General features: G+C 38.2%; 1 protein-coding gene across 3 annotated transcripts in view; it reads right to left on the bottom strand.

Moving 5' to 3' along the window:
- Positions 1 to 15015, bottom strand: part of SCUBE1 (signal peptide, CUB domain and EGF like domain containing 1) — a 193323-nt gene continuing 178308 nt past the window's right edge. For all 3 annotated transcript variants that reach the window (XM_021535496.4, XM_085568577.1, XM_085568579.1), the window contains 6 exons: positions 12127 to 12294; positions 11340 to 11501; positions 10239 to 10436; positions 8688 to 8840; positions 8135 to 8214; positions 1 to 7188 (listed from right to left, as the gene is read on the bottom strand). In XM_021535496.4, the coding sequence (XP_021391171.3) occupies positions 7036 to 7188; positions 8135 to 8214; positions 8688 to 8840; positions 10239 to 10436; positions 11340 to 11501; positions 12127 to 12294 (914 nt within the window). In that variant the 3' untranslated portion in view covers positions 1 to 7035. The remainder of the gene's footprint in view (positions 7189 to 8134; positions 8215 to 8687; positions 8841 to 10238; positions 10437 to 11339; positions 11502 to 12126; positions 12295 to 15015) is intronic.

The following is a 15015-nucleotide window of genomic DNA, read 5'->3' as shown; positions in this document are numbered from 1 at the left end:
TCCATTCCATTTTATGTTTATTATGAAAGTGATTTTAACAAAAGTTTTATTACATGCTTCATTTTTAACTTTGACATAGAAATCAAAGCTATTAATATACAGAGGCAAAAGGAAATGTATTTTCTTATAAGGTACATTTACAACAACATTTTCTACTATAAATCTGACATAAATTGTTAAAATATTGGTAAAGCTTAGCACTGTATTTTGTTTTCTAAGTATCAAATTTTGTACAGTTATTCACTACCCTTGCTCTAAACTATTATTGTACATTTCATATGGAAATAGCTGTTTGTACACAATTTACATTGGTAATAAAGCTTAGAAGTCCCAGCAGCATCTACAACAGTTCAGTTTAAAATCTCACTCCCGCGCAGTGGTTTACGTGGAGCAAATTGAAGCAGAAACCAGTATTACACCCTGTGTGCTTCCCCCTGAAATCCAGCCTGCCAGAAATTCCTGCTTAAACTGGTGCTGGATATGATCATAATGAACTTTTTTGCAGGTGAAAGTACCACTGGCTTCAGTGGTTTTGCCTAAAAAAGGCTTTGTGATCTAATCCAATGTGAGGTTTTATCACTTCTACTGCTCCCTACAAGCATAGAGATCCCACAGCTTTCCTTGTCTTTCCACTATCCATGTGTATAATCTATTAAATTCCCTTTTATTTCTGAGTTCTGTGTTGTTTCTTATCCTAACAACGAAAGAAGAACCAACACTAACTTTAAGATATATATTCTTTCTGTGTTATAAAATTGGGAAGCACTTTAGAATGACACTTGATAGTCAGTTCTGTTTAAATTAGAATGTTAAATTATCTCAGAAAACTCTTCTTGTCATGCCAGTGAGACTGAAGAAATAACAGGATCTGTAATCTGGAATGATAAATCTGGCAACTGCCTCAGATCCACCCCGGTCTTGTAAAGTATCTTTATAATCAACATGTTGAGTCTCTGCTGCTCTCAATGCAAATTAATGGCCTTTCTAAGTTATAAAACATAGAAAACAATATTTACAAAATAATTTTAATTAAAAAAGTAACAAAAACAAACTCTAAAAAAGATATTTTCACAATAATTAAAATAAAGTTTAATTAATCAAAGCCACTTTTTTTCCTAGATATTGAGAAAATTGAATTGCAATTGTTTGTATATCTTTAAACTTGTTATCTCTGCTCTCTGAATACAGATGGTTTAAATTATTAGATCTAAAGGTACTTCTGTACATTTTACTCTTGTATATTACATATTAATTTTATAGATTAAAAGCTTTATGATGAAAGAATAAATAAATGAAATAACAAAGTGGAATTGTGTCTATTCAGATCCTTAGATAACAGTTTTTTGACATTGTTTATTTTCCACTCTGCTTCTATTCAGATGAGAGATAAAACACAAGACTTGTCTCGGAATCCAAGTTTCTCACTGAGAAGTTAAGTTCATAGTACCTTACAGAAATTTCCCTTCTTCCATAAATTCCTCTGGAAGACAAAAGTATTCCTTTTCCCAAGTGCTTACAACAGTCTCTCATTCTAGAACTACTCCACTGAAGTCCCAAAGTACTGAGATTTTACAGGAACTCCTCCAGTTACTCCCATTCCTGTCAATCAGTGGTTTTAAACTACAAAAAGATGCAACTCCTTGAACTCATGATACAGATACAAGGAACTGTGTGTGCCACTCATTTCCATTATTAAGAACCCATCCAGACCCCTGAGGTGGCTGGGAAATTTGCCACTGGGTCCAGTTCTTGAAGATTTTACTCCAGCTAAGTTTTTAAGAGCATTCAAAGGTATTTAGAGTCCAGACATGGGAGCTGTCACAGAGCAGGTGAGTTTTGTCAGCAGACCTGTATAAGAACCACAGCACTACTTTTGCTCCTGAAGCTCCTAACCTGCTATCTGCAAGATTAAAACTGGGCTTTTTTTTTATAGGTAAAACTGATCTGAGAAATTTGAAAGCGTTGGGCAGGCTTATAAAAAGGCACAGGGTGGGGTTTGACTGTCCTTTTGGAATGCTGAACACATGTAAAGGATGTTTCTCACTGATGTGGCAGCATCCTTGCCTTCTGCTCACAGACAGGATTTCAGGTGAGCTGTGCTCTTTAAAACCCACTGACAATTCAGAATGTGGATGGTCTGAAAATTCAATGACCAATCCTTTATTTATTTAAGCTAGTCTATAACTAAACTAAACTAAACCTGGCTTACAAGGTAAGCTAGTTTTAAGTAAGCTTAATTACTTTTAAGTAAGCTCACTCTAGAATGAAGCTGCTCTGTAGGAAGGATTAGTCTAAATCTTAAGTAGTCATAACTTTATTCTATGGGGGGTAGCAAAATGAGGAGATAAATTTCTTTTGAAAAGTTGGGTTTTAGGTAAAAGTCTAATGTATGATGGAAGAAGGAAAACAGGGCAAGAAAACGGGATGAAAGAAAGACTTCAGAACTTTTAAATCCAGTTTCAGCAAGCTAAATCTCTGGGCAGAGTAAGTCTTGTTATTGAAGGCAAGATGCAGTGTGGCAGAAGAGGTGGCAATGCACTGAACACAGAATTCTGCTGCTCCCTGTGCTCAAATCAGACATAGAAGCACCTCTCTGTCCTCAGCACTTTCAAGGCACAACTCAGGGCTTGATGAACAACTTGTGATTGCTGCAGTGTCCTGGATTGCAGCAGGTGTGCAGGCAGTGATTTGGGTGGCCTGTGAGAATGTTTAGGGATGATTCACCACCACCTCACTAAAAATAAAAATAAGTGCAGTACTTAAAGCAGAAAGAGAGGCTTAAAATGTTAAGTGCTGCAGGTGCAGCTTTTAATCATACAGGCATTTGCAAATTGAAAATAAAGAGCTCTGTTTGTGCCAGGGAATTGGGCAATCACGAATGGGCACTTCTTCAATCTACCTGTATTAACACATAAATGCACCTGTCCTGCAGACAATGTGTAATTCTCTAAGAACAGATACAGGGCTGTATTTATTGGTATGTTCAAATGAAGTATTTCACATTCAGGGTAAAAGCTAAGATGTTATATTCTGCCAGGTTCAGAAGCTGGTTTGCTTAAAGGCAGCTGTATTTCTCCTTGTACAGGTTTTGATTCCCAAATGTGTGTAGAAGAAAACACTCTCTGTTGTTGTGCTGTTATTGTGTAGTAGCAACAGGTTCTCTGACTCTGACAATGAAGGCATCCCACACTAACAGATGAAGAGCTGAACTCACCTCCTATTTGGTGACTGCCAGTTTCTGTAACTGTAAGTGTAGTATGAAAGTCAAAGCATCTTTAACTCCTAGAGCTGATATAAAAATTCTGTGCTGTTCTTCAAATCAACTGAAAACGGTTCAGACTGCCCTACGTACCACTTGTCATTACTTATTTCATTAAAAATTTGCACTTCCAAGAGCATTTCTATGCAGAGCAGCAAGCGTTCAAGCCTGACTCATTTTCTAAATATATCAGATAGGAACCCCCTCTATGTTCAAAAGCATTTGTGTCATTTTTTGAGGGTCAAATTATTCTCTTTCTTTCAGCACCTTCCTTCAGGAGCACAAAGCCTGTGTTTGCCTCAGAAGTCCACAAGTGCCTTGTCCTGATGTGGCTCTGTGGAATGTCAGCCTCATTCTCAGGTTGTCTGTCAGGATGAACTGGACAAAGCCCTGCTTTTTTGTAGTGTGGTTTTAAGTCAGAGCAAGTGGTACCAGACCCAAATGCAATTTCTCTTGCCTGTATTCACCTTTCACAGCTCTGCCAAGGTCCCACTACCAGTGGCCAGAATTGGGACATGTCCCTTACACGGTTTCTCTCTGGCACTGGATTTCCCATGGAGCTAAGAACCTGGAAAATGTTATGGTGCTGCCAGTGGTTTCTGGAGTTTGGGATCACTGTCATACTATGGTATTACATCCAAACAGGTTGGTTGCTAAATAAAATTTTAGCAAGGATTTTACAAAACTCAGTGTACAGCACCAGGGTCTGAAGTTTGCTTAGTCAAGATTGAAATACTAAAGATCACTGTAAATCATTTGCCAAGTGAGGAAGTTATTTTTGCCATATTTTTAATATCTTTTAGTAGAATGGCTGCAATCCCAACTCATTCTAATGGATCTGAATAAAACTCTGAATAACCTATCAGACTTTGAACTACTGTTTGGCTAAAGTAGTTTTTTTAGCTATATACTCCTGCATAAAGATTTTTGCTTTTTAAAAACTTTTTTTTGTAAAAAATGACTACTGTTAAAGAAAAAAATTAATGAATTTTTTTTCTTTTTAGTGACTCTTGGTGAACCATAAATAAAAGTAGTTTTAACATCCTCTGTCAGAATTTGTGGTATTTAAATGAGCTCAAGATTGTAGAAAGTCTCTGTCTTTCAGCCCCACTGCCAAAGAAGAAGTTGTAATTCATCTGTGCTGGTTTTTAAGGTTGTTTATTCTTACTTATCTCTAACATGTTCTGTCTGACCTGCAGCTGGTCTGTCTTGCAGGACAGCATGCATGGCTCTGCCCCTCAGTGGGATGTTACAAACATTATATACCAGAAACTACATGTGCTATATTTACAATAACGTGCCAATATCTATCACTTACGTTGAACAGTGTGCCCCCAGTTTAAATTAATAGAAAAATGCCAACACTACAGTGAAACATGGAGGGCATGAAGAAGGAGAAAAAGGACAAGACACACCCAATTTCCTCCATCTTGTTCCCTTTGAACCCGATTCCAGAATCCTAAAATTCTACTTTTGCACCCATGCCACATTTAATTATTACTCATATCAAACACTCAGAGCTGGTAATTCATCCTGTAAGACTGAAAACTCTTTTCCATGGACAGAGATCACAGACAGTGTCTCTGGGGGCTCTGTCCAGGGGGGTTCCTGACACCCTGCCAGGATCCTAGGCCTTCCAGGGCAGCCAGAGGGATGCCCTGGATTCCCACAATCCTCAATAAAAATTTAGGTTTAACAACTTTTAACAAAGGACTTTTATGGAGAAGTGACATTTTTCAACAAGGGTTAATGTATATATTAAAAAGAAAGCTCACCAAATATCTGAAGTCCATGAGTGTGGAAAAAGAAATGCTAGACTATAAAGTCAGGCTGCTCAGGCATAGAAAGAAAAAAAAAATATATTCTTCAACAGAAAAGGAAAGAAGGCAAGCAAAATTACAAGATGGTTAAATAGAAAAACTCAACAGAATACCTAAGTGTGTTCTCATAGAAATGGAATATTCAACCACTTGCAGTCAACAGAAACCAACTGTGTAAATTTAAGCAGTACTTGCTCAAGGACAAAAAGGAAGTGTCAGAAGATAACCACAAGCACCTCTTATATATGTCTTTGAGAATATCCCAACATGTGTTAAACTACAGGGTAGAAAGGCAAAAAAAGAAGCAGCAAAGCAAAACTGTGTTTTAGGCTTTTTCTGAAAGGATGCTGCCAGGAGGGTTAATTTCTCCATTTGATAAACTTGTAGGATCAAAAGGGAAAATGATACACAAGAGGAAGGGGCTGAAAAGGAAAGAGGCTGAAATCCTAATACAAAATAAAGGCTCCTCTCCCATTTGATTTAGCTCCTGTGCCAGGAAACAGCAGGAAACCCAGGATTTATCATCATGGCAAACCTACTGTCGCTCTGTGAACAGGGCCTGAGCATAAGCTGAAATCTCTCCTGCAGTCCCTGTGCTTGATGGGCACTGTGGCTACAAATCTGGGATAAAAGGGAGAGCCAGGTCCCTGCAAACACAGAACCTGCCCTCCAACGTGTGCTGTTCACCCCTGAGCCCCTGACAGTTTGAGGCTGGGACACAGTTGTGCTCCCAGTGTTTTAGAGAGCACAACTGGAGGGTCCAGCAGCAAATCCTCTCATGTGTGCTGTCCTGAGGGTCACTCTGTTGGTCTCCCAAAGGAGAGGCAACAGCTGACCCTTTACTGGGCAGCACTTGCATCTCCACTCATGCTATTTTTCCTGGAATAATACATATTGAAAGAGATTGTCCCAGAGTAAAACATTATCCAGTATTATAAAACCTCAAAATTGGGTGTTAATAGAAGTGACAAGCACTTGGAGAACTCATTTAATTGTCTACACAAAGTTACATATAGATATGAGTAAATAGGGTGTGTGGGAGTAAAGATTTAAGCATGAATAATATTTACAGTAACTAGAGATAACATTACTAATGTACCCACGAATAGAAGTATATATTTATATATTTATATATTGTACTTAATTAGATGCTCTCTTAATGGAAAGAAAACCAAGACTACTAGTGTTGTTGTTAATTTCTCACATATCCTATTGTAAATGTCTTTAAAGGGACCAACTGATGCATGAAAATTCAGAGCTAAATCTGTTTCAATTAAGTAATTGACACTGGCAAACCTCTGAAGAAGTTTAGAAGAGGACAGATAAAAACATAAGGACATTAGGGCATGGGACTCAATCTCACATAATTCATAAAACAAAATTATACATTTTTTCTTTTTTTTTTTTTTCCATTTTGATTTCTGCTTGGACAGAGGTTCCACTAAGCCACAAATGAGAAGTAACAAAATTTAGATTGTTTAGTTTTCTTCTAAAGATTCAAATATAAACTTCAAGTGCAATTCAAAATCCAAGTATTATTTATACTACATACTTCTTTCTATAACAGAACTTATCTGCAGGTAGTTTAATCATATTTGAATAGATTCCTCCTTTCTTTGACAAAAGTTATTGTTGATGAAAAATAAAAAGCTAGAAAGAATATTTTTACATAGTGAGATTTCAGATGGAAAGTGAGGATACACTAATGCAGACCCAAATGTGAATCTGCAACTAGGTGTACTCGGGGATGCATAATTTTTTTTTTTTTTTTTTGTAGTAAGTATCCCATTCAGAACATTGACTTTTTACAATTATAAAACATTATAGGTGTTCTTCATTATCAATTGTGAACAAAGTCTGCAAAAAAGAGCTTTCAAATTAGCAAATGTTTCTACTATGGAGGAAAGACAATATTTGACAGGAATACAAAGTAACCAAAAACTGAATACCACTCGACTATTTGTATGGTCGTAGAAACCTGGAAACTTTCGATCGCAGCAGCTTTATAAATGATCTTGGAAACATTTCTTTTGACTCTTGTGCTGTGTACTTGAAATAGTTTTGAGGGTGTGCCAGCACATCAAAGAGAGCTTTAATCAGTTTCTTGTCCTATGGAAGACAACACAGATATGTTAGATAAAAGCAAGGCTTGGATTTAGTGTCTGCATAGGTTTCAAAACTGAAGAACAATCAGGTCTTGGGTCTGGGTAAAAGAGTGTAAGGAAACTGCTCCATGTTGCTGTGGAGTTTCAGAGGGATGGATGAGTGTGCCTGCTGTGCTGGATGCTTTTTGCAGGGCTGCTGGCTGGAGCACTGACCACAAACTGCAGGTGTCTGCATTAGGATGCAAGCTGCCTCTGACTGTCCTTCCCACCTGTCCCACTGCCCTTCTCCTGTACCTTGGGAGAGCCTTGATTCAGAGCCTCAGCTGAGGCTGTGCCCTGGCACTGTGCACTGCAGCTGGGACCTGAGCAATCCAAAAGCTGGAGGGAGACAACTGGGTAGGGATGGCTAAAGGAGCCAGCTCTTGCTCAGCTCCTGTCCTTCCAAGCCCTACATTTATTTACATGGCTCAATTTTGCCCTCTGACCAGCCTTTTTTTCAGTTTTAATTAATTAGTTGCTATTGGTGTTGATTGTATCTTTGAAAAACCATCTCTTATTGAGGCAAGATAGTGATTTAGGTAAATACATTTTTTAATACACAGTAAGCTTAATGAGTAATTTAAATATTTAAATTCCAGATTGGAAACAATAGGTCCTTCATTCTTGGCTGACTAATTTTTGGAACATACAATCTTATAAATCATTTTAGCATATATTTCATTTCATTCCTGCTTCCACAAAGGACATAAGCATGCTCTGAGCCCAGCTCAGTTACCTGATTTTGGGCTGCTTCAAATACCAGCATAAACCTCAGAAGACAAATAATTGAATTAGGGGTCATGCTTGAGCTTTAAACATAACTACTCTATCAAGGTATTGAGAACTAATTTAGGAAAATGCTTCAGAAAAGGAATTCTTGGTTGGCCTCAAAGAAAGCAGAAATTTCATACCTTTAGAATTTCTTGATGGTTTTCTGATGCATATAATCGGCCATCTCTAACAATGTCTTCTATTAGTTGTTGGTAATCCTCTGAAAAATAAAGGTCAAGTGAGTGACTGTGACATCTTTTGGGAGGGCAATAGTGAGACATGAGCTAGACCTACTCTTGAAGACAGAGATGAGAAATTTTATATCCACTTAATTATTTAGCGTCTCACAGGTTGCTATATTCTAATTTAATCACCTTAAAATTCTCTATTTCTTTATAACAGTGGTTTTGAATTATCTCTAGAAATACTTACATCCCCAAAAAACTACTCCCTCCAGATAATAATGCTGTATTATCTCCACTCTAGAAATGAAGAAATAGGGACACAAATAACTTTTCTAACATTATATTGTTATATACATGTTATTTCATAGTCTTTGCAACTAAAATTCAATGAGGTGCATAAAGTTTTTCCTCATTCTTCTGTCTCTGCAAGCAGTGTAAAAGATACTCTCAAGGAAAATTTTCTCTAATTCAGATATAACACAATGGCAAAAACCAATTCCATTCTCACCATCATAAGTCACATAGGGGACCTGAAATCCTTTGCCACTGTTTCCTTCATTTGACTTGAACTGAATCCAGAGTTTCCTTGATCTTGAGGTAAATGCAATAGGTCTCTCATAGGTCTGACATGTTTCATACGTAGTAATTGAAGTAGGAGAAGCTAGAAATAAAGTTCAATTATGTTCTTTATATAATAATTTTTGCACCCTTCCTTCATCTAGAGGTCAGAGATGTCAAATTGACAAGACACTTCTCAGCTGACATATTCCTGACAGCAGAAGCTTTTTGTGACAGAACGGATGTTGTCCTTATTTGCCTATAAAGATAAGAAGGTTTTTCCATAGAGGTATAATTTTTGATGTTTAAAACTATTATCAATATTAATTTCTTTTACTACTCTAGCATTGTATCCCAGAGTACCCATATGCTTGTCCCAGACAAGCAGGTAAAGACAAGTGAGCTGCATGCCAGGCAGACATGGTAGCCAGCCCCTCACATGGCCAGTTTGGGGAGCTCATATAAATAAAAGCACAATAAAACCAGAATGTAATATCTGGTATGGTAATTCTGAATAAAAGACAGTCACACCCTGCAGAGTCAGTGACCCACAGAACAGTTATGCTGGATGTCAGCAGGTTGGTGGTGACAGCCAGCACAGATTCACTAAGGGCAAAGCATGCCTGAAGTGTAACTTTACCCTGGTGTGACTGGCTTTGGTCACTGCTGGAACCACAGTCTGGGGTCAGAAGGAACTGATGTGTTTTGTTATAGTAAGTGCTTTGCTTTCATAAAAAGCTCATCTGCACAGGTATAATTTCCTTCCATCTATAGTGACCAGGTGTCCTCCTTCTGATATACAAAGATGTCAATACAGGCCTTCAGGGATAAAAAATTGTGAAAATTGTTTTAGCAAATGAAAGACACAATTTTTGTGAAGTAAATACACTGTTTTGAACAAAAACTCCATATGAACAATTCCCTTTCAGGTTTTTGCTTCTTGATATAGCAACAAATCACCAGAAGGATGCTCACATCCTCCAAAGCAAAAGAGGAGTGCATTTCATTGGGATCTTAACTTTAGAAGTGGATGAATTAAATTCTTAATCAAAGACACAATGCACTCCCTCCAATCCACAGAAAATCAGGATAACTTTGGATTTCTTGAGGGTGTCAGTTGTACCAACACACTGCCCAGATTCAGCAATAACTGCACCATGTATATATATTTACAAAAGATAAGTAAGAGCACAGTTTGTACAGATTACGGAGATAGTTCTCCAAATATAATTTATCATCGTTGACTTCTAGGATGGCAGTGATTTATCCCATGTGGTAACTGGGCCAGACAGAAGCTCATTAACTGCTTTGTGATTCAGACAATAAACTTGAATAATTAATATCACTCTGATAACTGTTATTGGTAGTGTTCTAACTTCCTGTGCCACTTCATTCAAGAAGCCTTTTAAAACACTGCCCACACTTAAGACAGTCATCCCTTCAATATGAACTTTTTACTCCATCAGTTTGCAGGAAATATAACCCATTTTTGGAAACTTACCACTTTTTCTCATTACTAAAACATCACCGCATTCATCTTCAATTGGGAGAAATATCTCAGGTACTACGATGAGTATTCTTCTCTTTGGGGGTGGATTTATATTCCAAATGCATTCCACATTAGCTGGGTAGTCTCCAGGATAGTTGGGTGATTCAATGTAGCCAGTGTAGTCCCCCAGTTCTCCTCCACAATGCTGGTCTGGGGAGAAATATAAATTAGCATTGGTGTTAGTTGATAAATTAATTGGAGGTGTTTTTCGAGATCTGTCACAAGCAAGTCTAAATTCCTTCTTGTGGCTTTATTTTACAGGAAATCAGTAAACTTCTTAAAATTCAATACAAATATATAATTTACTCAAATGACTTTAGAAGATATAAAGGGTTTATAAGAAACATGACACATAATTAGAAACATGGAACATAATTAGACTAAAAACTTACAGGAGAGCTGCACATGAATAGTTAGATGACATTGCTCAATTATTATACAAACATTCTCTTAAATTAGCATGGTAGAGATAAAAAAAATGCTTGCCTAAAATAATCAGCCATTCACAAAAGATCATATAAAACTGCACTGAAATCCTTGGGGATATTTAAAATGGTAATTAAAATAGGAGTCTGAGTACTGTAAAAAAGCTTTCAAGAAGATCTCACTATCATAAGTGATTACCTGGCAATTGCAGCATGCATGACCATAGCTTCTGATACTTTACAATTATTCTAAAATGGCAGTTATTCTGATAGAAGATACTTTGCTCTACAGAGACACAGAGGAATATCCATCACTGTTACACAACTTACAGAACCTGGGAAAGTAAAGGCTCTGTAGTTTTAACTTGAAGCTAGTACTCTGTGAAATCAGATTAAACCTAAAACACAAATATGCCTCAAGTGGTACTTTCCCAACTTTTTTTCCTCATTGTTTACCCAAGTTTTACTATTCCCTCTGGCAGTAGATATTTGCTAACTAGAAGATACAAATCTGAAGTCCAGCCTGACAGATGCAAGCTTTGAGCTGCAGTTCAGATCCAAAGACATGATAAAAATGTGACTGATAAAAATGTGTGATAAAAATATGTCAGATAAAAATGTGACTTACTTTTGCAGTGCGTGACATTGGTGGAGCCATCAAAATCTGTACTGGTGTTGCCAGGGCAGGTGATGCAGTAGTTCTGACCAAACTCAGGCTGGTATGTTCCCACAGGGCACCGGATACATCTGTGTGTTGTGGAGTTGTAATAGTGTCCAGGAGAACAGTGAACTGCAAGGTATGAGGTGCATTATTTTCAAAAAAAATCCACCTCAACAAGAAAAATTACTTTCACAGTAGCAGGAGAGAGGTTTCCATTCGTGCCTGTTTGCCAGGGCCAGCATGTCATTTCAGTAACTAAACCAAAATGCATTTAGGAAGATTCCTTCTTCAGCATTGGCACTGGAAGTTGACATTATGGAATACAGAATGAGTTGAACCCTTACAGTTTCTGCCTAGCCCATAAGTAATCAATCCTTAACTGCGTATAACTTTTGCAGTGGTTAGTTTTTTGTGATACAGTAAATAAAAATATACAGGACATGAAAGCTAAAGCATTGCCTAATCCACGTTTGCGTTATTTATTGCCACACAGTGGGGCTGATTCCCTTACCAGTAGCAGTGCTGACCCCCTGCCTGCCTGTGGTAAATTCCAAAGAAAACCATAAATCCTGTTCAGTCTGCACAACCTTGGGAGACCATTCCCAGTTTACACATTTCTTGACCATTTCATTTAATCACACGCCCATGCAGCGACAACATTTGTTTTGGAGCCTCCAAGAGCCCCTTGGCACTGATGATAATAAATCAAAGGCCCAGAATAGGAGGATGAATTATGGACAGATTTTGAATTCACCTTTGGTTTCACAGTCTTGAAAGGAAACAGCACCTTCGTATTTGGTCACAAGCCCACCGCCACAGGGAAAGCAGAGGGTTCTTCCTGGTTCAGGCTGATACATACCAAGAGGACAGACCGTACAAGGTTTAAAACCATCTGAAGAGTAGTGCCCAGGAGAACACTGCCCTAGAAATTGAAAATGATAATCTGTATTAGTGTGTTGATGTTTCTGGAAGAAGTATAAAACCCACAAGCAGTTAGCAAGGCTTTCTTTCACTAAATCATATGACATCAAGACAGCTGCAGATCAAATTCTAATCTTACCTGCATATTTTGGATTTTTCCTGTATCTTCTTCCTAAAATCACCACCAGTAATAAGAACCAGTTTCATAATATGCTTTTCAGCAACTATGATTCTGTTTAGATTTTTTTTTAAGATTCCATTAGAATACTTTGTACTTTCACCAAGTCTTTCATCTCAGTATTTCAAAGTACTTTATAGGAAGAAATGGAACTGAACCATGCCTAGGAAGCAAGGTTTTGTATCTCAATTTTAGAGATGTGGACAGTGGATCATGGGGTTTGCCAGATGGGATGGTACCAGTCCAGCACCTTGTCTATGAGAATACCTAACACCAGCAGCTTTTCATGTAGTTGTGAAACTAGTGTTTGTCAGGTGCTCCTCTGCCATGAAACAGAGATTTGTGAAAAGCAAATTGCTTTGTGAATCAATCTACAGACAGAAGTTTCCAAACTCACTCTCCAGGCAGTTTCTGATAGGTATTTGTTTGGTTTGGCTCCTGCTAGCTTGAGGACTTACCTCTGTGAACCTGAGAACCAGGATGTCAGGTTTTTCAAGACTGTGGCATGAATGTGTATCTTCACACCACTCCAGACTGGGACACCAGCACTGTGAGATGTGACATATTCCCTGAGGTTGCCTAATCCCAGTACTTTGTAATTTAGCTTCCCTGAGAATTGAGCAGCAGACAGAAACAACTGACTTGAAAACAAGAAAGTTTTGAGGGCTCTAAGTATTGTTGCAGTCTCGTAAGAACCCTGACACTTGCTGGGAAATGTTTGGGGCATTCAGTATCTTGAGTGCTTGACATGAGTGAGGAACTTAGGCACTTAGGATAAACTAGAGCTCCTGAGTGAAAGCCAAGTTCAAGTTCTGTCCCCACAAAAGCCAAACTCCTATGGACACCTGTGGGGTCAGGATCTCCAGGATTTATTTGTGCTCCCATCCCAGCTGGCTGGAATATGGTGGTATAAACTGGCTGTTGTGACACAGACCTCAGAGATATTATGATACTACCGATTTGAGCACAATTTTGTTCTTGTTATTAGGAGCAAAATTGGCCTGGTGCAATTGGTTACTGGAACCCAGACTAGAACATGTTTTTTGGTAGTATTTATGACCTTTGTGGGGGACCCATACCGCAGCAGGCTGTGCTTGAAGGGCTGACCCTGTGGAAAAGTGACTCATATTGGAGAACTCTTGCCCATGAGATGGAGTCACATTGGAGAAGTTAATGAAGTCTCCTGTTGGAGGGGTCCCATGCTGGAACAGCAGCAGGAACAACATCAGTGTGATGAACTGACCATGACCCCCATTCCTGTTAGTGTGCAGGAACACACATAGTCACAGGATATGATTATCTGCAGGTGCTTTTATTGAGAGCTCTGGGAATCAGGGGTACAGACCCAAATCTGACTCCGACATGGCTTTCGAGCTACACGTCTTTTATATTCTATCCTTATATAACTTACATATTAATTACTAACTTATACTGTTCTATTGTATACATTGACATGAGTTTCTCGTGATCTTTCTTAGGCCCCTGACCAGAGTTTCTCACGATTATTCTTACGATTAAACAGTAATTATATTTAATTACTAAACAATCATCACATCTAACAATTATATCAATTATCATGTATTAGCTACACAGGTGCAGTTCTAGTAAGGTACAGTCTTCCTGTACTTAGGGCATTTATTTTCTTTTCAGGGCCTACTAAGCTTAATTTTCCTTTTAACCCTAAATCCCCATGATTTTAAACACTTTCACTATCATTCCCATCTCCCTGCGCTGCTGGGTGGGAGGAGGTATAGCTGGGAAGGAGGGAGGGGTGTGGAAGAGGTGTTTTTAGGAGAGATTTTATTTCTCCTTGTCCTGCTCTGATTTTGATTAGTAGTGCATTCACTGAATTTTCCCAATCTCTGCCCTTAAGTGTGAACCTTTGTTATCCTGTCTCTCCCCACTCCAGCTGAGGAAGGCAGTGAGAGATCAGCTTTGGCAGGTGCCTGGTGTCCAGGCAGGGGTAACCCACTGCAGCATGGAATTCACTCGCAGCTACAAGTGATTTCTGCACAACAGGCACTTAAAATCTCTGACATACTTGTGGAATGTACATTCCTCACATTTAGAAGTGAGGATTTCAGTGAAAATTTATTGGTTACTGCACAGGCATTTCTGCCCTGGAAGACAGGATGCAAAAATACTGCTGATTACTGGCAGAGAGTACAGACAGTACAGACTTTCTAACATAGTCACAAGTGCTGACCAAATTTTGATAAAATCTTTGACAGGGAAGTTTATGAAGTCCAAAGCATATTCTCTCTTGCCACTTCCAGAGGAAAAGGAAAGAGCTGAGCAGAAAACCAGAATGTTTTGATTTGACAATAAAAATTGTGAGATAAATCCATCCGAAAAAAATAATCAGAAGGGATTTTTTTTTTTTTACAGAACAATAATTCCAGTGTAAGCTTTGAAACAAATGTCTTTTTCTTCTAGTTGTTTTGCTGCTTTTGTCAGTATGCTGTAGTCAATCTTTATAAACTTAAACTGTATTTCAATATGCTTTTTTTATGCTATGGATAAATACAAATCAGCACAGCAAAG

Source organism: Lonchura striata, chromosome 1A (assembly GCF_050655825.1).
Source record: "Lonchura striata isolate lonStrDom1 chromosome 1A, ASM5065582v1, whole genome shotgun sequence".
Classification (NCBI taxonomy): Eukaryota; Metazoa; Chordata; class Aves; order Passeriformes; family Estrildidae; genus Lonchura; species Lonchura striata.
The sequence above is the reverse complement of the archived record's forward strand: the minus strand, read 5'-3'. Positions and strand labels throughout refer to the sequence as shown.